Genomic DNA, 23,302 nt, shown 5'->3' on the forward strand with positions numbered 1-23,302 from the left:
TAGTAGTAGTAGTATTAGTATGTAGTAGTAATAATAGTAGTAGTAGTAGTAGTAGTAGTAGTATGTAGTAGTAATAATAGTTGTAGTAGTAGTAGTAGTATTAGTAGTAGTATGTAGTAGTAATAATAGTAGTAGTAGTAGTAGTAGTAGTAGTAGTAGTATGTAGTAGTAATAGTAGTAGTAGTAGTAGTAGTATTAGTAGTAGTAGTAGTAGTATGTAGTAGTAATAGTAGTAGTAGTAGTAGTAGTAGTATTAGTAGTAGTAGTAGTAGTAGTAGTAGTCGTAGTAGTAGTAGTAGTAGTAGTAGTAGTAGTAGTAGTATTAGTAGTAGTAGTAGTAGTCGTAGTAGTCGTAGTAGTAGTAGTAGTAGTAGTATTAGTAGTAGTAGTAGTAGTAGTAGTAGTCGTAGTAGTAGTAGTAGTAGTAGTAGTAGTAGTAGTAGTATTAGTAGTAGTAGTAGTAGTCGTAGTAGTCGTAGTAGTAGTAGTAGTAGTAGTAGTAGTAGAAGTGTCTGGTGGATAATAGACTTTTCAGCTGTAATTAATGCCCTTTAGTTCTATTTACACAGCACTAGTATTAACATATAGAATTAATGACCTGCCTTATTAATGAATGAGCACGTGTGTTTCATTTATTTACGCTGGTATTTAACTTATATACAGAGGTACACTATGTGGACAAAAGTATGTGGACATGTTGAATCCAGGTGTTTCTTTTCTAACAGGGTCTGGGATCCAAAACAATAATGACTAACGTCAGAATATAGTTTTATATTATGGGATAAATATCAGTGCATTGGTTCGTTTGGATTAAATTGTTATTGTTGTTTCCAAAATGCCTCAGAGATGGTTTTGATTTGATTTCTGTCAACATTGATTTTTTTTTACATTTTTATCCATGACTGTGATTTTAAATATTCTGCCTCTAAATGTATAAAATATTTTTCCTGCTCTGACTGTAAATAATAATTTTCTACCACAACTAACCATCCACTTCCATATAAAATCTGCCATTAAACTTTAAGGAAATACGTTCTATCTGAAATCCTCATGAAGAGGACGTCTTACAGCTGTAGATATGATGTGTCCCAATACTTTTGTCCATATAGTTTATTTGATGTTGCTGTGGTTTCTTGTTCTTGGTGTCTCTGATTTGTTGGTTGAGCAGAACGGAGGCCAAGTTTGGAAAATCCCTTCCACTTCGATATTTTAGATTCGGTTTGATGTTGAGGCCAGTTCCAGAGTTGTTGAGTCGATGTTCAGTGATCTTTATTTTATTTATTTAATTATGCACCACTGCCTCATGTTCCTGTTTCTGTGTGTAGAAGAAGTATAAAGATGAGGCCGAGCGTCTGAAAGGACGATACAGTCTGGTGTCAGAAACGCCCGAGATGGAGCGAGTCCGAAACAACCAAAGACACATCAGCTCGGTGAGGACGGTTTGTGCCTTTATTCATATCTTTTCTGTTCAAGGGAGTATCATATAAACAGGGTTGGTACGGGTGCTTGAAATCCTTGAAAATACTTGAATTTCAATGTTGTGTTTTCAAGGTCTGGAAAGTGCTTGAATTTTACTTTAAGGTCTTAAAAGTGCTGGCATTTCCAACTCTGTAATGTGATTTATTCATTTATTTATTTATTTTTAATATTAACTCAAGCCAGAGCTATTCACAGAGAGGTGGTAGATTTAGAAAAAAAAACTTTACGTCACAAAAGTACATTCCCAGGTGTTGTCAGGCCGACTCCAGGTACATTTTTATCTGAATCTTTGACTCAGTGCGAGTGTGTCTGAAGAACACCAAGTGGTTTCCCTTTTTTTGGGATAAAACTTTGTGTTCTCCTTTCATTTCCACACTTTTTGCTATTATGAAATATAATTTTAGATGTTTATAATGTAATACAATGTACATCATTGTGATAAAAAAGTGAAACTAGAAAAGCACTTGGAGACCGCAGACCTCCACCAAGGCAGATCAGCCCCCCCCCCCATCACCACCAAAATGTATTTGTTACCACTGCCAGGAGGTATTGCGATTGTTTTGCTTTGTGTGTTTGTTTGTTTGTTTGTTTGTTTGTTTGTTTGTCAGCAAGATAATTCAAAAAGTTCTAGATGGATTTTGATGAAATTTTCAGGCAATGTTGATACTGGCACAAGGAAGAAATGATTACATTTTGGTGGTGATGGGGGGGGGCGGGGGGGTCTGTCTTGGCGGAGGTCTGCGCTCTCCGAGTGCTTTTCTAGTTTGTTCCTTGTGCCAGAATCAACATTTCCTGAAATTTTCTTCAATTTCAGCTCCTGCAACTCATTTTCCAAAGCAGTTTTTCTGCAAATAACAAATAAATTGATTCTAATTCTGATGTCAGCGTAACAGTTACCTCTATATATGTGCCAAGTTTAAAGTAAATTGAAACGAAATTGATGTTTTTACAGACATTTGAAATTTCACCCATTTTAAGGGTGGCCATGGCTCAGATGGTAGAGCGGGTCGTCCAATAACCGAAGGGTTGGTGGTTCGAATCCCGCTCTGTCCATGTGCTGTTGTGTCCTTGGGCAAGTCACTTCACCCTCCTTGCCTCCAGTGCCACTCACACTGGTGTATGAATGCGTATGAATGTTTGGTGGTGGTCAGAGGGGCGGTAGGCGTGAATTGTCAGCCATGCTTCTGTCAGTCTGCCCCAGGACAGCTGTGGATGCAGGTGTAGTTTACCACCAGCAGAGGGAGGATGTGAGAGCGAATGAAGAATGGATCAATAATGTGAAGCGCTTTGGGTGTCTAGAAAAGCACTATATAAAATCCAATCCATTATTATTATTATTATTATTATTATTATTATTATTAAGTTAATGGGAGAAAAAAGAAGATTTAAATAATTCATTAAGAAATTTGAACTTTGACCTACTGTTCCCAAAATGTAATGACATCTATTCATGGTCACTGGAAATCTATGAACTGAATTTGATATGAATTCAACCAATAGTTTTGCTGATAAAGTGTAAACAAACAAACAGAACCATAATAATACCCGTTGCCTCCCCTTCGGGGGGTGGGGGGGGTAGGGTAAGAAAAATAAGTTGTGTTTGTAAAGCGGCTCTCTGTCGCCCTCTAGCTGCGATACTGCTGGGACTCCAAACTGATGAGAGGCCTGACGTCCTCAGTCACAGAGACACCGGAGATCGTCCTCGCCAGAGAGAACGCCAAGAGAATCAGTGATGTTTGTACACGCCCACACCCACAGCATGTACACAACATATACACAACATGTACACAACATATACACAACATGTACACAGCATATACACAACATGAGCACAACATGTACACAACATGTACACAACATGTACACAGCATGTACACAACATGTACACAGCATGTGCACAACATGAGCACAACATGTACACAACATGTACACAACATGTACACAGCATGTACACAACATGAGCACAACATGTACACAACATGTACACAGCATGTACACAACATGTACACAGCATGTACACAACATGAGCACAACATGTACACAACATGTACACAACATGTACACAGCATGTACACAACATGAACACAACATGTATACAACATGTACACAACATGTACACAGCATGTACACAACATGTACACACCATGTTCACAACATGAACACAACATGTACACAACATGTACACAACATGAACACAACATGTACACAACATGTACACAACATGTACACAACATGAGCACAACATGTACACAACATGTACACAACATGTACACACCATGTTCACAACATGAACACAACATGTACACAACATGTACACAACATGAACACAACATGTACACAACATGTACACATGTACACAACATGCACCGTGGCCATCTGAGTCCAGGTGGACTCAGATGGGTCAGTGTCCAGGGTTAGGGTCCAGTCCAGTTTACAGCCAAAGAACATGTGGTTTATGTGACGTCCAACAGACTGAACTCATGTACAAAGACAAGCAGCTGAGGCTTAAAATGCAGTTGAACTTATGTTGGTATTGATGGAGTTGAAATTTGTTGGTCTTAGTTTTGGATCTTATTTGAACACTATGTGGACAAAAGTATGTGGACACGTTGAATTCAGGTCTGGGATACAAAACAATAATGAGTCTGACTAATGTCAGAACATACTTTTATTTTGGTAGACGTGTCAAGTAGCAAAGTACAAATACTTTGTTACTTTACTTAAGTAGAAATTTTGGTTCTCTGACTGTAAATAATAATTTTCTACCACAACTAACCATATATGTCCATATGAAATCTCCCACTAAACTTTAAGGAAATATTGATGTTTTGTTTTGTTTTTAAATTTTAAATCCTCATGAACAGGACATCCCAATACTTTTGTCCATGTAGTTGATAATAAGGATTTGGTTGTTTAGTTGTTGCTTACTCTTTTAATTATTGGTTTTAAATTGATTTTTATTTTTTTTTTTGGGGGGGGGGTTCTTACTGGTAAATTTCTAGCTTTTATTTGTTAATTGTTGGTTTTTAATTTTTGCTGTTTGGTTTTGTTGTTATTTGTTTTAGTTGTTACTCATTGGTTTTTAGTTGAAATTTGTTGGTCTTATTTGTTGGTTTTTGTTTTTGATCTTGTTGATATAATAAGGATTTAGTTGTTTAGTTGTTCAATGCTTTAATTATGGGTTTTAGTCGTTACTGGTTGTTTTTTAGTTGTTACTGATTGGCTTATAGCTCTTTATATTTGTTTTTTTATTGTTATTATTTGTTGTTTTGTAGTTGATAATTGCCGTTTTTTAATTTGAAGTCAAACTGGGCTCAAATTCAACAGTATTCAGGCTGATAGTCAGTTTTGGTTAGATTTGTTCGACTAGTAGAAGCAGAAGGCAGAATATCCAGTCTTACACCTGTGGTTATAAATCTGATGCTGTCGGTCAAACCTGACGTTGTCCTCCTTTGAAGCTCTTAGTCGACTTCTTGGTCCGTTCAGGTCCGGTACAGAGAGGACGTGGGCCGAGGCACCGCCGTCACGGACACGCCTGAGATGGAACGAGTTCGACGCAACCAGGAGAACATCAGCTCAGTGAGAACAGACAGATTTACCAAGACATGAAACAGCAGGTTACGAGTGGAAAACATCTCAACGTATCCCAAAAGAGTAAAGGAAACACATGATGCTGATTAAGAGTATTTTGGAAAACGGATATTTACCCCTCTGTTTTCCAAAAAAACCCTTGAGCAGACGTGATCGTTCTCAGAAAAGTCTTCGTTTAAATGGCCCCGTATATCCACACCATCCAGAGCATGACAGGCCTGTAGCACTTCTGTTATGAATGGAAGTGATGACGTAACCATCACACGTTTTCCTGGTTCAGCTCCAAACAAATTCGAAATGTGCAAATGTCTGAGCTGGTGATTTTTTTTACCATCACAAACTACTTTTCTGATGTGACTTGATATTTGTTGAGAATCATCTTTAGGGTAAGGTCTACCAAGTTTGTTCAAAGAATTGGGAAATAATGATTTTAGAATTTTTTTGTGAATTTTTGAATTTTGAAAAATCCCCATTGGTTTAAAATGGGACACACTTTAAACTGCTATAACTTCAAAACAGTTGAAGATATTGTTATAATTACTATTGGCAATAGATAGGAAGTCACATATGGGCTTTCCTTTGACCTTGAGAGTGACCCTGTGAGGTCGAACCAGTGTCAATTAATGTCTTTAAATATGTCGTTGGACTACAGGAGCCTTTGTCCTGTTTTTTCAGGTTATTCACATCGTTTTTGTTTGGATTGTTAAATAGATTAATACTGCTTGTTTGGAGAGTTAATGCGAACATATTTATAATTTAATGTTATTTTCTGCACTAAAACAATGAGAAAAATTTGGATTTATCAATATTTATGGGTTATAATGCTATCATTTTACTTTTCCAGCCTGTTTTAGATCAAATTGGACTGTTTTGTGACTGAAATGAGTTTGACGCCCCTGTTCTACGCTAACAAAAACACAATACATGTTATTTTCAGGTCATTATACCCTAATGATCGAACACACAAAAAAAATCAGATTTCACCAAAATATCTGAATTGTGCATCAAGACCTGCTGTCTGAACGTAGCGTTAGATGCAGACACTTCTGTTTTTCTACATTCTCATTATTATATTTTATTTTTGAAATCTGCTTCTTTTAACTGTTTGCACCAACAGAACCAAGACGAATTCCTTGTAATGCAAAAATTACTTGGCAATAAATCTGCTTCTGATTCTGATTCTGAGATCAGGTCACATTTTATGACCGTTTCACACAGAATGCTGGGTAATTTCAAAGGGTTCACATGCTTTTTCTTGTCACTGTATATCTGAACTGAAAGAACTAAACCAGTGCCATTGGTTACAGCTGTCTGTGCTTGTGTTCTGTGACATAAACTAACCGTCTGTGTGTAAAATCATGCGTTGTGTCTGTTCCCGCCAGGTTAAATACAAGCAGAGCGCGGCGAAGGCCACCAGCGTCGGCCTGACTCCTGAACTGGAGAGAATCCGGCAGAACCAGGATAACATCAGCTCGGCAAGACGCAAACACACAAACACACACATCCACCTACACACGTCCACGTCGATCGGTGTGATGTGGTCGTGACGCCGTGTACCTGCGTCTCAACAGGTGAAATACCAACGCGGGCTGCAGGAGATCAGGGGGCGGAGCTGCACCGAGCTGGACACGCCCGAGTACAGGCGTGTGCGCAAGTCTCAGGACTTCGTCTCTACGGTAGCAGCCCGGTTGCCGTGGCCCCCGCCAGGGCTGTGGGAGGAGCTAACACGAGTGATGTGGCACCGTGGTTTGGACCGCAGCACTGGTACTAACATCACATGACGGCGTGGGGAACAGAGACATGTGTTCACCCGAGGTCCACGTTAACTCCTGGGGCAGATTTAGCTCGTCTAGAGTGAGGTCATTATTGGCGTGTGCAGCGCTGTAATGCAGTTAATACAACACTGCATTAACCCTCTGTTGTCCCGCCCAGAGAGGCCCTTACTGACCAATGACAGCGCGTTATCTGCACAGCGCTGTAGTAATGTCAATATATTCTTCATACAGTTTCTTACACTTTTTTTTTACACTTTAAATGATGAAATTATGGAAATATTTACATTTACAAACTATCCTTTAACAGTAAAATTTGAATAACACGAACAAATATGAACAAACCGAAATGTCTAAAGAAAATTAAGTACAGTTCTTACAATAGTCTGCCTGTTACTATATGTTTTGCACCTTTGTAGATCCGATCCGTAATGCACATGTAGAAATGATATACTGAGGCATAATATTGTTAAAATTTAACCTTTTTTTCTTAAGAAATTTCAGTTTTTTGTCCGTCTGTCCATTGTTCGTAAACGATTTTTCAATAATCTTCTTCTCCAAAACTGTCCCCCAGAATGACTTGATAAATTTTGTTGTGGAACATCTTTGGGGTCAGGTCTACTAAATTTGTTCTAAGAATTGGGAAATATTGATTTTTGATTTTTTTTTTATATATAATTTTTTGAAATGTTAAAAATCCCCATTGGTTTCTAATGGGACACATTTTAAACTGCTATAACTTCAAAACAGTTGAAGATATTGATATAATTACTATTGGCAATAGATAGAAAGTCACACATGGGCTTTCACTTGGTGCCATGACCTTTGACCTTGAGTGACCTTGAAAGGTCAAACCAATGTCAGTTAATGTCTTTAAATATGCCGGTGGACTACAGGAGCCTTTGTCCTATTTTTTCAGGTTATTTACACCATTTTTGTTTAGATAGTTAAATAGATTAATACCGCTTGTTTGGAGAGTTACTGCAAACATTTTTATAATTTAATGTTATTTTTTGCACTAAAACAAAGAGAAAAATTTGGATTTGTCAATATTTATAGGTTATTATGCTATAATTGTACTTTTCTGGCCCGCTTTAGGTCTAATTGGACTGATATGTGACTAAAATGAGTTTGACGCCCCTGTTCTACGCTAACAAAAACACAATACATGTTATTTTCAGGTCATTATACACTAATGAAGATCTAATTCCAGCTGCAGGGTGGCTGTGTTTATCTGTTCCTCTTGTGTGAACGTTTAGTGTACGACCGTGTGTGTGATTGGGATACAATACATTTATAATAAAACACTTAAAAACTAGTGTTTGTGTGTTTTATTCACTGACCAAATGCACCCTGACCTGTTTGTGTGTGTGGTTTTAATGTATGATCTCCATGTGCCTTTTAGTTTTTATCATCATGCTCCGACTGACTTGAGGTTTTTTTTTTTTTTTTTTGTGACAGGCTAAGTACCACGAGGACTTTGAGCGGGCGCGCGGCAGAGGCTCTACACCGGGATTGGACGATCCTAGCATGGAACGCTACCAGAGAGCCAATCAGATGATGGGAGAGGCGGGCTACAACAAAGGCATCCACCCCCAGGCGATGGAGATGGACAGACGACCAGGAGGCATCATCGTAGGTCAGTGAAACAGCAAGGAATGACTGCGAAAAGACTGCGAAAAAGACCAAACAAGTTGTAAATAACACTAATTAAAGACACAACGACATGAAAAGGACTAAAAAGACCAAACCTGGAGTAAATGTCATAAAAGACTGAAGACAACATGAGATGGAAACGACTCATAAAATTTGAGTTATTTCTTGTAATTTAGTTCCAGTTTGATTTGAGATTAAAACGAAATAAACAAGTGTAGTTTTATGTCATATTCAACAATAGAAAAACATGTCAATGACAGAACATGTGTTTAACAATTATAGTGATAAAATCTTAAAATATACACAACAAAATCATTCAAGTGTTAGCTGAGGATGTGACCATATTAACCCTGTAAAGCCTGAACCATTAATTCATTGACAGAAAATTCCAGTTCTTTGAAACTGGAGCCTTTACTGGTCCTTCTGAACAATACACATTTTTATTTTATTTTATTTTTTCAAACATCAATTTCCTTGTATGACTTTCAATTTTGTATCATATTTGATACATCAGGTCTCAATCCTCAAATATTATTATTTTTGAACAAACAAAAATATAATATAACCCAAACATGTCTAATGAATTGGTAATTCCTTTTCAAAATGGTCAAAGTTCTTCCTCCTTCCTCATTAATGACAGTCTTGTAGTGTCACTGGAAAGGCCTTTGGTGAATGAACTCCTCCCCCTGGTGGATTATCTGTGTATTGCATGTATCTGATAGTATACATCAGGTTTTTCAAGAAAAAAAATATCACACTGATCATGTAGAGGGCTTCAAAACTCATGTATCATATATGATACATGTGGCGTTATAGGGTTAACATAATTATCAGGATATAAAATGATATTGTGATAAATACACACTCTCAGCTCTGCCTGACATTCGAGTAGATAGAACTTTATTGATCCTTTGGGCAAAATGAAGGTTCCAGTAGTAGCACAAGACTGCATAAGAAGAATTAGACGATACAAAAAAGGAAATAAGAAAATAAGAATAACAACAGTGACGATAAAAACAAGCGTATTAGACATACACTATATGGACAAATGTATGTGGACACGTTAAATTCAGGTGTTTCTTTTCTAACAGGGGTCTGGAATACAAAACAATAATGACTAATGTCATAATATAGTTTTATATTGGGATAAATATCATTGCATTGGTTAGTTTGGTTGAAATCAGTGAATTTATTTCTTTTTGGTTTGTACATCAATTATTGCACCCAGTACAACAACCACAATAAAAGTAAAAAAAAGCATAAAAGGAACAGGCTAGAAGCAAAAGCTTGTTTTTTTGCCTGTCCTTTTCACCTGTTACACTGCTTACATTAAATTAAATGTGTACAGCATCGCGCATTAACACCATAACAAAAAATCAGCAACAAAAACATGTCTACCATCCCAGTATAATGACTTTAAGCTTAAGGTTTTTTTAAACTTTGTCAAAGAAGTGAACAATGTAAATTCATCATCAAGTCCATTCCATAATTTCTTACCCACAACCCAAATCCATCTAGACTTAACATTTGTCCTCACTTTAGTCCATTCACAAATATACATAAATAAATAGATAAATAAATAAATACTTAAATAAATAAATAAGAAGAAGACAAAGAAGAAATTATCCTTGCTTCCAAAATGCCTCAGAGATGGTTTTTACTTCCTTTTTCTCAACATTGATTTATTTTTTTGATCCACGACTATGATTTTAAAAGTTCTACCTCTAAATTTCTAAAATATGTTTCATGCTTTCACTGTAAATAATTTTCTCCCATTAGAATAGAATACAATAGAATTCCCTTTATTGTCATAATACTGAATGGAAAACAAGATTGAAGAGCCTCTCCTTTTTCTGTGCAAACAGGTAATTATAGATAAAATATCCTTGAAAATCCTTGAATCCTATGTGGACAAAAGTATTGGGACACATCATGGTTACAGCTGTAAGGTGTCCTGTTCAGGATGGTTTGAGATACGATGCATTTACATTCACATCTGACAAAGTCCTGTAACAAACCGAAGACGTGAGGGAAATCTAGGCTCTAGGTCTGGATCGAGGTTCCACTGAGCATCAAAACATGCTGTCACATGATGCCAACAGACACTCAACAAAACAGACATTCAACAAAAAATAAATAAACAGGTTTGAAGCTGCCGCTAAAGTGGATGTGGCCCATACACTCTACGGGAACAGAGAAATTTGTCTTTGCGAGGTGACAGACACCAGAACAAATTTCATTCTCTATCTTTTTTATCTCAAATCATCCTGAACAGGACATCTGACAGCTGTAGACATGATGTGTCCCAATACTTTTGTCCACATAGTTTAGAAACATCAATATTTCCGTCAAGTTTAATGGGAGGTTTTTCTTCTTCAGTCAGATGTGATGAGAGTAGATGGTTAGCTGTGGTAGAAAATTGTTATTTACAGTCAAAGCAGGAAAAATATTTAAGAAATTTAGAGGAAGAACATTTAAAATCAGAGTCATGGAAAAAAAAAAAAAATCTGTGTGCAGAGAAAAGAAGTTAAAACCATCTCTGAGTCATTTTTGAAACCAAGATAACAATTTAAACCAAACGAACCAATGCAATGATATCTATCCCATAATATAAAACTATATTCTGACATTAGTCATTATTGTTTTGTATCTCAGATCCCTGTTAGAAAAGAAACACCTGGATTCAACTTGTCCACATACTTTTGTCCATATAGTGTACTCATAGTAATAAATAATAATAATAATAGAAATAATTTGCCTGACCTCTTCCTCTTCCTCTGAAGACCTGAAGGTGTGGAGGACAGACCCGGGTTCCATCTTTGACTTTGACCCTTTGGAGGATGACGTCCAGTCTAAGAGCCTCCGCAGGATGTCTGGTAGTCAGCCCCCCCACCCTGCCCCCACCCCCCACCACCACCATCAGCAGACCTTTACTTTTATTAGTTATTCTCTTTTGCAGAATTACAAAGCGTTAGTTAACAGGAGGGCCGACATGGCGGTGCAGTGGTTAGCGCTGTCATCTCACAGAAAGAAGGTCCTGGGTTTGATTCCAACACCGGCTGGCGAGGGGGCGGGGCTTACTGTGTGATGTTTGCATGTTCCCCCCATGTCTGTGTGGGTTCTCCAGCTTCTTTCCACCATCCAAAGCAAAAATTACACTGAGGAATATACATTAAATAATGTATTTTTGTGAGTCCAGTGTGAAGTATGAGGAACATACAAGTGACAAATCACAACAAGTCCAAATTTTGTCTTTGTTTCATTGTAAAAAAGTAAAATTACATTAAAATATTTACATCTACAAACTGTCCTTTAAAAAAAAAGAATATTATGAACAAATATGAACAACCTAAAATGTCTTAAGATAAATAAGTATAATTTAAGTATCCTACTATATAATACATGTTGTCCGTCTGATCGATGTTGCACACAGGAGGGCGTTTGTACAGATTTTCCTCAGCCTTCACAGCCCCAATCGCCACCAAACTCACCAAATGAATAGAAACATTATCTGACTATCTACTAAGCACAATTTTATGTCCGTATTCAAATGTTGTGAGGTATTCTGGGCCATTTTAGCCTCTCATGCAATTGTACAATGGCACCACGAGTACAATGCCACTAGTAATTTTAATGTGTAAATGATAAACTGAGGAATAATATTGTTAAAAGTCACTTATTTTCCTTAAGAATTTTCAGGTTGTTCATAGATGTTCAGGTTATTCACATTTTGTGTGGAAAGATTAATAGTAAATGTAAACATCTTCATTTTGTAATTTCGCTTTTTTCACTAAAACAAAGAGAAAAAAATTGTAATTGCCATTATTTATAGGTTATTATGTGATTATTTTCTGGTCCAGCCTATTGTAAGTCATACTGGTCTGAATGTGGAACCTGAACTAAATGGAGTTTGACACCTACTATATGTTCTAATGCAGTGGTTCTCAACTGGTCTGGGTTCAGGACCCACTATCACCCCCCAACGACCAGACCCAAATTAATAACAGTTAACTTCTCAAATTTATTCAATAAAAGATGGAGAGTTTTGAACCTGAGATAAAACAGAATATCCCAGTATGAAAACACAGAAGACAAGTCTCATAATAAACCAAAGTGACCAGTAGGTGGCGATGGTAAATATGGTTATATTCCCTTTAACTGTAAATTAGGACCATTTGAACCAAAACCAAAAAAGTGACCTCAGTTAAAAATGAAAAGTTCATTCAGTCACTTATTGAAGAATTAAACACACTGAGGTTTCAGTCGATCTGATGAAGTCGTCGTCAGACCTGAGTTTCTTTATGCGGTGAAATGTCCGGTGTTAATTATCATTACAGCTCATTACCGCCCCCTACTGTTGGGGAGTGTGAATGGACGGCGCCCAGCTCCATAAAAAATAAAGTGCAGGATTTGTTTGTTCACATTATTTTCTGCTCAGACAAAGGCCTGTGACCCCCTGAAAACAGGTTTACCACCCACCAGCTGAGAATCACTGACAGCAGTTCTTTGTAGTGTTCAGATTTTAACACCAAAAAGCATAAATCTGAATATATGTTCTGCTAATAACCCCCCCCCCCCCCCCCCCCAAAAAAAAAAGATGCACAATGAACCCTTCAGATAAGACCAACTTCATTTTTGTGAAACCTAGTGGGATTAGACCTGAGCTGAGCTGAGTTTGGTCTAAATGGCCCAGAGGTGTGAATGTGAGCGGTTGTTGGTCAGTCCTGTAATGAACAGAGCCCCGCCCTCGCCGACGGTCACCGGGATTTTAACAAGAGTAAGCTCAGTTTAACTTCAGACTCAAAGTTGATTGACCTGTTATCAACGAAAACCATAAGTGAAGGACTGATCCACTGCTGAAAATAGTCCCCAACAAACTTCTGCTGATGAATAGTGGTGGGGATTGATAAGAGTTCAGTGTTTGTGGTTCCATTTTCCATATCACCTTTCGACTCGATGCTGCTGAAAATGTAAATACAGAGAACGGCCCCAGCAGCCTCTGATGGTCAAACCTGTCTTGTCCTGTGCTGCCCCCCGGTGGCGTCTATCTGTCAGAGCGGTTCCACCGACAGCCGTCCCAGCAGTCCCTGACCCACAGCCAGGCCCAGTCCGTCAGCTCCCTGACCTCCGACCTCTGGGACCGCAGCAGCGCCGACACCCCCGGTACCGGTCTGATCGCAGGGTGGACTCACTGTCTGGCCTTAAACCCATAAAGACCCAAAGAGCCCCTGACAACCAAAAACCATCCAATAATTTCTGAACCACTAATCCTATCAATCCATGTCAGTAATTGGTGTAAAATGCAGTTCTTCATCTTTTCATGGTCATCAGATATGACCCATTTGGACGTTCAGAGGCTCAGTCGTTACCGTGGAAACATTGATTCACCAGTCAAACCCATGGAGTTGGATCAATGACAGTGGACGGACACACTGGGTTTATGTTCAGTTAATGAGAGATTTAGCTGAAAAAATCACTTTTTCTTCAGTTTTTGATATAATTACCATTGAATTTAATCTGAGCTTTTATGCACAGCTACATGATCAGAAAATTAAATATACAGGGTGTTTGTGCATTGTGGAATTTTGCGTGAAAGTCTTAAAGTACGAAAAAAAAAAAGTGTCTGTCATAGTTGAATTTGAAAGTATGATCAAAGACACATAATCTCATAACAATAAATACATGAGGAAAATATATAAAACATTTGATCAGATTTCACTGACCAGTCAGTACTGGAATGATTTGAGTGAAACTGGTTTGTGTGATATTCATGCACTTTTGTGATTTTCATTTGTTTTGAAAACATTTCTGTCAGTAAAACATAATTTACTGCGAATTGTGCATCAATTCATTCATACATTTATAAAAATGTACTTTTCTACCACACACAACAGGTACAATCCCAACCAAAAAAGTAGGAACACAAGTAGAAAAGTACATGAAGTCAAAGTCTGGGGGAAAAAATAGCAGTTTGGAAAAAGTCTGGCACTTTTATTTGGATATAGAGCAAACACCCTAGGCTGGCCAGCCATCCGGTTTTCTCTGTATTCAATACTGAGTAAACAGTCTGAAATATGCCTGATCTATTTTATACCAGACCAATCACAAGTCTGGGGGGGCGGGTGTTTCGAGATGCATCGTACGACTTCTTTTTGCCATAAGTCAAAGTCAGTTCCAAGTCCACAAATCTCTGTACAACTGTTGTCGGTCGTTTACTTGATTCAAAAATAAGGATTGAATTATAAATTACACCCTTTATTCTTAAAGATGCGGGAGACTTTCATGACCAGTTTTTCATCAGATCTGTAAAACCTCAGTCTTATCCTCAGTACCACGAATCTGTGGGCGCAGGCGGCTATGCGAACCTCCGTTTCCCACAATGCATGTCGTGACAAAAAATTCTGAAGATGCCCGAGTGACTTCCCAGCTCTGAATGTAAACACATGGTTTGTTTCTGGTGGATGTGTTCACTGTAATGCAAGAGGTTCAGGTGAGTAATCACAGACAGACTGGCAGATTCATGATACTGAGGATATGACTGAGGTTTGACAGATATGATGAAAAGTTGGTCACGAAAGTCTTCCGCACCTTTAAGTTTCTCTGACAAAAGCGTCATGTCTGTTTTATCTGTGATTGGTTTACTCCTGTTAGTCCCGCCTTCATCTTTGGATTCTAACCCCACGATTCCAGACTGATTTCTCATCGAGAAAGACGGATGACTGGCCAGGCTACAAGCACCCTGTATATTCAAGATTCAAGAATGTTTATTATCATTATGTGCACATAAGGACAGTTTACATACAGGTAGACCTCAGCGAGATAAAAGAAAAATATAAAAACACTCAAGAATATGTCCATCAAATGTAGAAAAGAAGTGTAAAAACACAGTATGTACAGTGAATGTGATTTGTGCAATATTATTATAATATCAGAGGTGGGTAGAGTAGCCAAAAATTAGACTCAAGTAAAAGTACTGTTACTTTAGAAACATATCACTCAAGTACAAGTAAAAAGTAGTCCTCCAACTAATTACTCAAGTAAAAGTAAAAAAGTACTTATTGAAAAATTTACTCAAGTACTGAGTACTTCCTGAGTAACATCACATTTATTGTTCTTTTAAATTCAACAATTAATAAATGAAATGTTAAAATATAGAAAATATATATGGGAACATTACAGCTAGTTACAAATACCTCACAATAATCATTGTTGGCTCCATCACTTTAATATTTCTAGTCTGTTCTGGTGGAGGCAGATACTGTGCATGGTTTTCTATTTATTTTTACAAGTTAGCATAGATATCTGTAAACATATCTTCCCCTTCTGTCAAATTTCTTTAACTCATGTGAGTCTTGTGAGTTTTTGGCGGAACTCTTTCTAACAACACAAAGCAAATGGTTCGTGTATTAACTAATGACCAAGAATAAAAGTAACAAGTAGAATGTGCACCATTGTAATGGAGTAAAAGTAGCATTTCTTCTTCATAAATATACTCGAGTAAAAGTAAATAGTATGTCATATTAAAAGTACTCTTAAAAGTACAATTTATGTAATAAGTTACTTAAGTAAATGTAACGGAGTAAAAGTAATGTGTTACTACCCACCTCTGTGTAATATAATACCAGTTTTTTCACTTCAAAATGGCTCAGATGGTAGAGCGAGTCGTCCAATAACCGAAGGGTTGGCGGTTCGAATCCCGCTCTGTCCCAGTCATGTACCATTGTGTCCTTGGGCAAGACACTTCACCCTCCTTGCCTCCAGTGCTGCTGCTCACACTGGTATGTGAATGTGTGGGAAAGTTTGGTGGTGGGAGGGGCCGTGTGGATGCAGATGCAGTTGACCACCACCAGAGGGAGGATGTGAGAGCGAATGAAGGATGGATCCACCGGACGCTTTGAGTACGTGTTCAAAGAAAAGCACGATATAAGTCTAATCCATTATTATTATTATTATTATTATTATTATTAAAATGCAAAATACAGAGGATAATATTAGAATAAATGGTGATAAATACCCCTCCCCCCCAAAAACCAAAAACCCAAAAGGTTAAATATAGTGAAAATGTCACTGGGGAACTGGCACAAACGTAGGTGTGGGTCTTTATGGGTTAAACCCCCTAACCCACCCCCTGCCTCTGGGCTGAGTGTGCCTTCACTTTTCTAACTGACACTGGACCCACAGCGCCACCTGGGTTTGAGTCCAGGACGATGACCTCAGTGTAGTGTCTGTGTTTGACCGTGTGTGTGTGTGTGTGTGTGTGTGTGTGTGTGTGTGTGTGTGTGTGTATGTGTGTGTGTGTGTGTGTGTCCAGCTCCTGTCCTCCCTGGGGCGTACCACCAGGGCCTCCAGCAGCAGCAGCAGTACCACGGCTACATGCACCAGACCAGCATGTCGGCGGTCAGATCCGTCACCTCGCCACCGCATTCGGCCTCCATGGTACACACACACACACACACACACACACACAGACACACACACACACACACACACACACAGGTTTTTCTACATCCTGGGGGCTCACACCATCCCAGAAGCAAAAGCTTTTCAACTGGTCTCACTTTAGAAACACACCAGGAATGATATGAATCCACACCGTTTTATAAGTAATAATAATACATTTGATCTATGAGCGCACGTCCAGACACTCAGCATCAATGAAACCACACCCACTATGTGGACAAAAGTATGTGGACACATTGAATTCAGGTGTTTGTTTTCCAACAGTGGTCTGGGATACAAAACTATGATGACTAATGTCAGAATAGAGTTTTATATTATGGGATAAATATCATTGCACTGGTTAGTTTGGGTTAAATTGTTGTCTTTGTTTCCAAAATGACTCAGAGATGATTTTAACTTCATTTCTCTCAACATTGATTTGTATTTTTTTTTTTTTATCCATGACTATAATTTTAAATGTTCTGCCTCCAACTTTATAAAATATTTTTGCTGCTCTGACTGTAAATAATAATTTTCTACCACAAGAAGAAGAAAAATCTCTCATTAAACTTTCAGGAAACATTGATGTTTCTAAACTATATGGACAAAAGTATTGGGACACATCATGGTTACAGCTGTCAGATGTTGAATTGTATTTTTATGGAATGCATTTACTGCCACAGACACTTTAAACTCTTCTTCTCTTAGTCTTTTAAGAAGCATCTGAAGACCTTCTTTAGACAGGCTTTTAGTTGGGGGGGGGGTTTGCCTATGTCTTTACTTCTAATTTTATTGTAAAGTATTTTTTTGCTTTACGATGCTACATAAAGAATTATTATTATTATTATTATTATTATTATTATTATTGTTATTATTATTATTATTATTATTATTATTGTTATTATTATTTATGATAATTATAATTACTTTATTATTATTGTTTTTTATTATGATTGTTTTAATTTGTATTAGTTATTATTACTATCATTATTATTTTATTTTTATTGTATTATTATTATTGTTATTTAATGATGATGATGATTATTATTATTAGTAATAATAATAATAATAATAATAATAATAATAATAATAATAATAATAATAATAATAATTTATTCTTATTATTATTATCATTATGTGCAGCTGGACTCCATGTGTCTATTGGCGTCATGCGACAGAATGTATTTATATTTAATGGAACCTTGATCCAGACCTAGAACCTAGACTGACCTCATGTCTTCTATCGCGTCTTTGGTTTGTTATGGGACTTTGTCGGACATGAATGTAAACTCATCGTATCCCTGTGTCTGCGGCTTTAACTTCATTTCAACAAAACCAGAGGAAGCGTCGTCCATGGTCTCCATCCTGTCTCTAACTCTGTCCTCCTGTCATTTTTAGAGGGTTTACCGGGCGCTGTACGACTACGCCGCCCAGGACCACGACGAGGTGTCGTTCAGGGACGGCGACGTCATCATCAACGCTCAGCCCATAGACGAGGGCTGGATGTACGGCACCGTGCAGAGAACCGGCAAGTCCGGCATGCTTCCCGCCAACTACGTGGAGTTCTGCAACTAGAGGAGACGCCAAACCTCCTCGCGTTTGATCAGCCATGTCCTGTGCATTTCAGAACCAAGGACGAGTCCGGTTTGACAAACACTGACCTGGGCTTCCATCTGTCAGGCTCCACATGGACGCCTAAACCCGCTTCAGTTCCAGACTATCTTAAAGTTTCAGTGTGTGATACATGGTGACATCTAGTGGTCAAATTGCAGATTGCAGGATCTTAACTTATACAGATTTCCTTTTCTTCTTCGTCAGACAGATGGAAACAGAGTTCATTCTTTTGCTTTGACATGTTTGGGCTGTAACCTGTGTCCTTCCTCAGGAGGGTCACTTGTTCCTGTGACGTGTCATTTGAATTTCCGCTACGTGGTACTGGCTCGACTCGACTCGACCTTTTTGCGTTTCCTGGAATCTGGTACCCGGTACTAGTTTTTTGGTATCACCTCTGCTGGGGTTCCAAGACTGGGGACCAGATACTAAAAGGTGACGTGTAAACACCGCAGACCACTGACGGGTCAGACAGTCGTCTCTGTGACCCACAGTTTTACAAAAACCAGATGCGGAAGTTTACAGTGAATATAGCGGAAGGTGAATCCACATGACAGCCTGTAAAACTACACCATGGTCAGGAGATTCAGTCTTTGGTGGACGACATAAACATTCAGCATGAGTTTGACGAGACAACACACAACGAGCGAGTTTATCAGCGACTCTGAGCAGACGACACGGAAGTAACGCACCGCATCGCTATGACGACCAGGAACTGTAAAGATGGTAGTATCCTGTAATGGAAACGATCTCCAGAAATAAGACCTGGTACCAGAGTCGAGTCGAGTTGAGTCGAGCCGGTTCCACGTAATGGAAACGCAGAAATCGTCAGCTGTTTTATGTTGGTTTGCCAGACAACAGGATGATTCTGCCCCCTACTGCCTGGCATCCCACAGAGGACAGCATCCCAGGTGTGGGATAAGCTGTGGGATCCCTCATCCCTGTCCCTGGTCCTCAGGCCCGTTTTCTGATTTCTATCCATCGGTGGTGTTTGTTGGTTTCAGAGCGGATGACCGTGGCTTCTTCCTACGTCACAGGAACAAGTGACCGTTCAGAGGAAGGACACAGGCTGCAGCTGGAACATGTCAAAATAAAAGAATTAACTCTTTCTCCATCTGTCTGACAAATAAGAAAAGGAAGTCTGTCTAAGTTCTGGTCGACAGTATGAACCTGTTTGGACTAGGATCTGAACTGGCCCTCCTCTACAGCTGTGAAAAAAAAATATCCTTAGAGCCAGTGTTTTTTTTTTGTCTTGTAAGTTCTGGATGTTAACTCTGGTCCACATTCTGGGGACCCACTCCCACACAGCTCATCCTAAGGCAGGGGTGTTCAACATACGGCCCTAACCCACCAAAGGGTCCGAAAGTTGGATGAATTTATGAAATGCAAAAATGACACTGAAGATTTTAACAATCCAGGCATTTAATCATTTTAGTTCAGGTTCCACTTAAGGCGTCCGTACACTGTGCGATTATTTCGATCGTTGCACGCAGCTCCATCTCAAACTGTGCGAATCAGTCGTAAAGTCAGGCTCACGATTCATGTTCTCACACTGCAGGACCATACACCAGAGGATGCACCACACTGTAGGACCATACACCAGAGGACGCACCACACTGTAGGACCATACACCAGAGGACGCACCACACTGTAGGAACATACACCAGAGGACGCACCACACTGTAGGAACATACACCAGAGGACGCACCACACTGTAGGAACATACACCAGAGGACGCACCACACTGTAGGACCATACACCAGAGGACGCACCACACTGTAGGAACATACACCAGAGGACGCACCACACTGTAGGACCATACACCAGAGGACGCACCACACGTTCCAGTGTTGGATCCGGAAATACAACGTTAAAATACCAAGGAATCCGAAGTGCGTAGATGATTGTGTATTGGCGTGAGTCACGAAATGGTAGTGCTAAACAAAAACCAACGAGCCGCTTTGGCAATATGGGCCCTTATCTGTGAGGAATCAAAAAAGAAAAGACGACGACGTGTTTGGTGCAGGAGTTGTTTGTGCAGACGTGGACAGTATGGGCTGTCAGTCCTACAGCAAAGGGAACTAGAGGGAAGATGCAAAAGCTAAACTGCACTAGGCCAATAGCCAGCGACTGTTAGCTTAGCATTAGCTTACAGTCGCTGGCTATTATTGTATTGGCACATGCACAGTGAGAATCTGAGGCCCATGGGCTCGTGGCACTGCTTTGACAGTGTGATACCCTCACGAGGGTCGAGCAGGATTTCAGACGGCTCCGCTTTCCTTGCGAACACACGATTGCCGATGGTGAGGTGTTCATGTCTTCTCCTAACCCCATGTCCACTGCACCAAACACCAAACACCACCAGAGGCACATCTGGACCCAGCCCACAAAGAGAAGCACCAGCGAGAAATGGTCTGTAACATCACACAGTGTACGGACGCCTTCACACACCAGAATGATCTGAAGTGGACCAGACCAGTCAGATACAACCACAACTACAAACACTCAGACCTCCACCAAGGAGGATCACCCCCCCATCACCACCAAAATATAATCATTTGTTCCTTGTGCCAGTTCCAACATTTCCTGAAATTTTCATCCAAATCTGTCCATAACTGTGTGAGTTATCCTGCACACAGACACACACACACACAGACACACACAGACACACACACACACACACAGACACACACACACACACAGACACACAGACACACACACACACAGACACACACACACACACACACAGACACACACACAGACACACACACAGACACACACAGACACACACACACACACACACAGACACACACACACACACACAGACACACACACACACACAGACACACACACAGACCAACGCTGACAAAAACAGAACCTCCTCGGCGAAGGTAAAAAGACGAAAGAACCAGAACCAGTGGAACGTCACAGACCTTCCATGAGACGATGAAAGTGTGGACTAGACCAGAACTGAGGCAGTTCTGTGGTCCAGGTCCTCCTGAACCGCATCCAACGTCATCAGAATCATCAGAAAGAAGGCGGGGCATATGAATCCAGCACGCTGTCGACGTCTGTTCTGTGTGTAGAGGAGGCGGGACAAGGAACAGGAGGAACAGGAGGACCGTCCAACCAGGTGAAGGTGGACGCCTCTCCTCATTGGGCCGTTCAAATCCCCTGAAAACCACCCACAGACGCCCACAGTGGATTCAGACCTACCCACAGACGCCCACAGTGGATTCAGACCTACCCACAGACGCCCACAGTGGATTCAGAGTCACCCACAGACGCCCACAGTGGATTCAGACCCACCCACAGACACCCACAGTGGATTCAGACCCACCCACAGTGGATTCAGACCCACCCACAGACACCCACAGTGGATTCAGACCCACCCACAGTGGATTCAGACCCACCCACAGACACCCACAGTGGATTCAGACCCACCCACAGTGGATTCAGACACACCCACAGACGCCCACAGTGGATTCAGACCCACCCACAGACGCCCACAGTGGATTCAGACACACCCACAGACGCCCACAGTGGATTCAGACCCACCCACAGACGCCCACAGTGGATTCAGACACACCCACAGACGCCCACAGTGGATTCAGACACACCCACAGACGCCCACAGTGGATTCAGACCCGCCCACAGTGGATTCAGACACACCCACAGACGCCCACAGTGGATTCAGACACACCCACAGACGCCCACAGTGGATTCAGACACACCCACAGACGCCCACCCACAGACGCCCACAGTGGATTCAGACACACCCACAGACGCCCACAGTGGATTCAGACACACCCACAGACGCCCACAGTGGATTCAGACACACCCACAGACGCCCACCCACAGACGCCCACAGTGGATTCAGACACACCCACAGACGCCCACAGTGGATTCAGACACACCCACAGACACCCACAGTGGATTCAGACACACCCACAGACGCCCACAGTGGATTCAGACACACCCACAGACGCCCACAGTGGATTCAGACACACCCACAGACGCCCACAGTGGATTCAGACTCACCCACAGACGCCCACAGTGGATTCAGACACACCCACAGACGCCCACAGTGGATTCAGACACACCCACAGACGCCCACCCACAGACGCCCACAGTGGATTCAGACACACCCACAGACGCCCACAGTGGATTCAGACACACCCACAGACGCCCACAGTGGATTCAGACACACCCACAGACGCCCACAGACGTCCTGCAGCCTCACAACACTCCCCACAGCCCCACAGGCAGATTAATCCACCGCTGAAAGTAGTCCCGTTTCCTCCCTCCTTCCTTCCCTCCGTTCTTTTCATCCTTCTTTCCTTCCTGTCTGTCTTCTCGTCTTTTCCTTCTTTCTGCCCTTTCTTTCCCTCTCTCCTTTCTACCTTTCCTTCTTCTCGTTTTCTTTCATGTTTTCATCTTCCTTTCCTTTTCTTCTCCCTTCTCTCCTTCCTCCCTTTGCTCTGCCATGGATCCTTCCTTCTCTCCTTCCTTCCTTAGCATCTTCCTCTTTTTCTCTTCCCTTCATTCCTTTATCCCTTCTTTCCTACATGTATTCCTCCTTCCATTCCCTTTCTTTCTTTTCCCCTCACCTTCCATGTTTTCTTCCTTTTATTTTCCCTCCTCTCCTCCCTCCCTTCCTGTTTTCCTCTTCTCTTCTCTTCTCTTCTCTTCTCTTCTCTTCTCTTCTCTTCTCTTCTCTTCTCTTCTCTTCTCTTCCTACCTTGGCCTCTTCC

General features: G+C 40.4%; 2 protein-coding genes across 2 annotated transcripts in view; both read left to right on the forward strand.

Annotated features, from left to right (window-relative positions):
* Window positions 1–7,117, forward strand: part of LOC115411287 (nebulin) — a 218,846-nt gene extending 211,729 nt beyond the window's left edge. Inside the window, exons 92-96 of the mRNA XM_030123363.1 lie at window positions 1,326–1,430; window positions 3,109–3,213; window positions 4,966–5,058; window positions 6,453–6,545; window positions 6,642–7,117. Of these exons, the coding sequence (XP_029979223.1) occupies window positions 1,326–1,430; window positions 3,109–3,213; window positions 4,966–5,058; window positions 6,453–6,545; window positions 6,642–6,851 (606 nt within the window). The 3' untranslated portion in view covers window positions 6,852–7,117. The remainder of the gene's footprint in view (window positions 1–1,325; window positions 1,431–3,108; window positions 3,214–4,965; window positions 5,059–6,452; window positions 6,546–6,641) is intronic.
* Window positions 7,118–13,183: 6,066 nt separating this feature from the next.
* Window positions 13,184–18,728, forward strand: LOC115411335 (LIM zinc-binding domain-containing Nebulette-like). Its single transcript, XM_030123447.1, has 3 exons — window positions 13,184–13,661; window positions 16,810–16,934; window positions 18,336–18,728. Exons 2-3 carry the CDS (start codon window positions 16,872–16,874, stop codon window positions 18,510–18,512), a joined length of 240 nt encoding a protein of 79 aa, XP_029979307.1. The 5' UTR covers window positions 13,184–13,661; window positions 16,810–16,871; the 3' UTR covers window positions 18,513–18,728.
* Window positions 18,729–23,302: the final 4,574 nt, after the last annotated feature.

Source organism: Sphaeramia orbicularis, chromosome 20 (genome assembly GCF_902148855.1).
Source record: "Sphaeramia orbicularis chromosome 20, fSphaOr1.1, whole genome shotgun sequence".
NCBI classification, from domain to species: Eukaryota; Metazoa; Chordata; class Actinopteri; order Kurtiformes; family Apogonidae; genus Sphaeramia; species Sphaeramia orbicularis.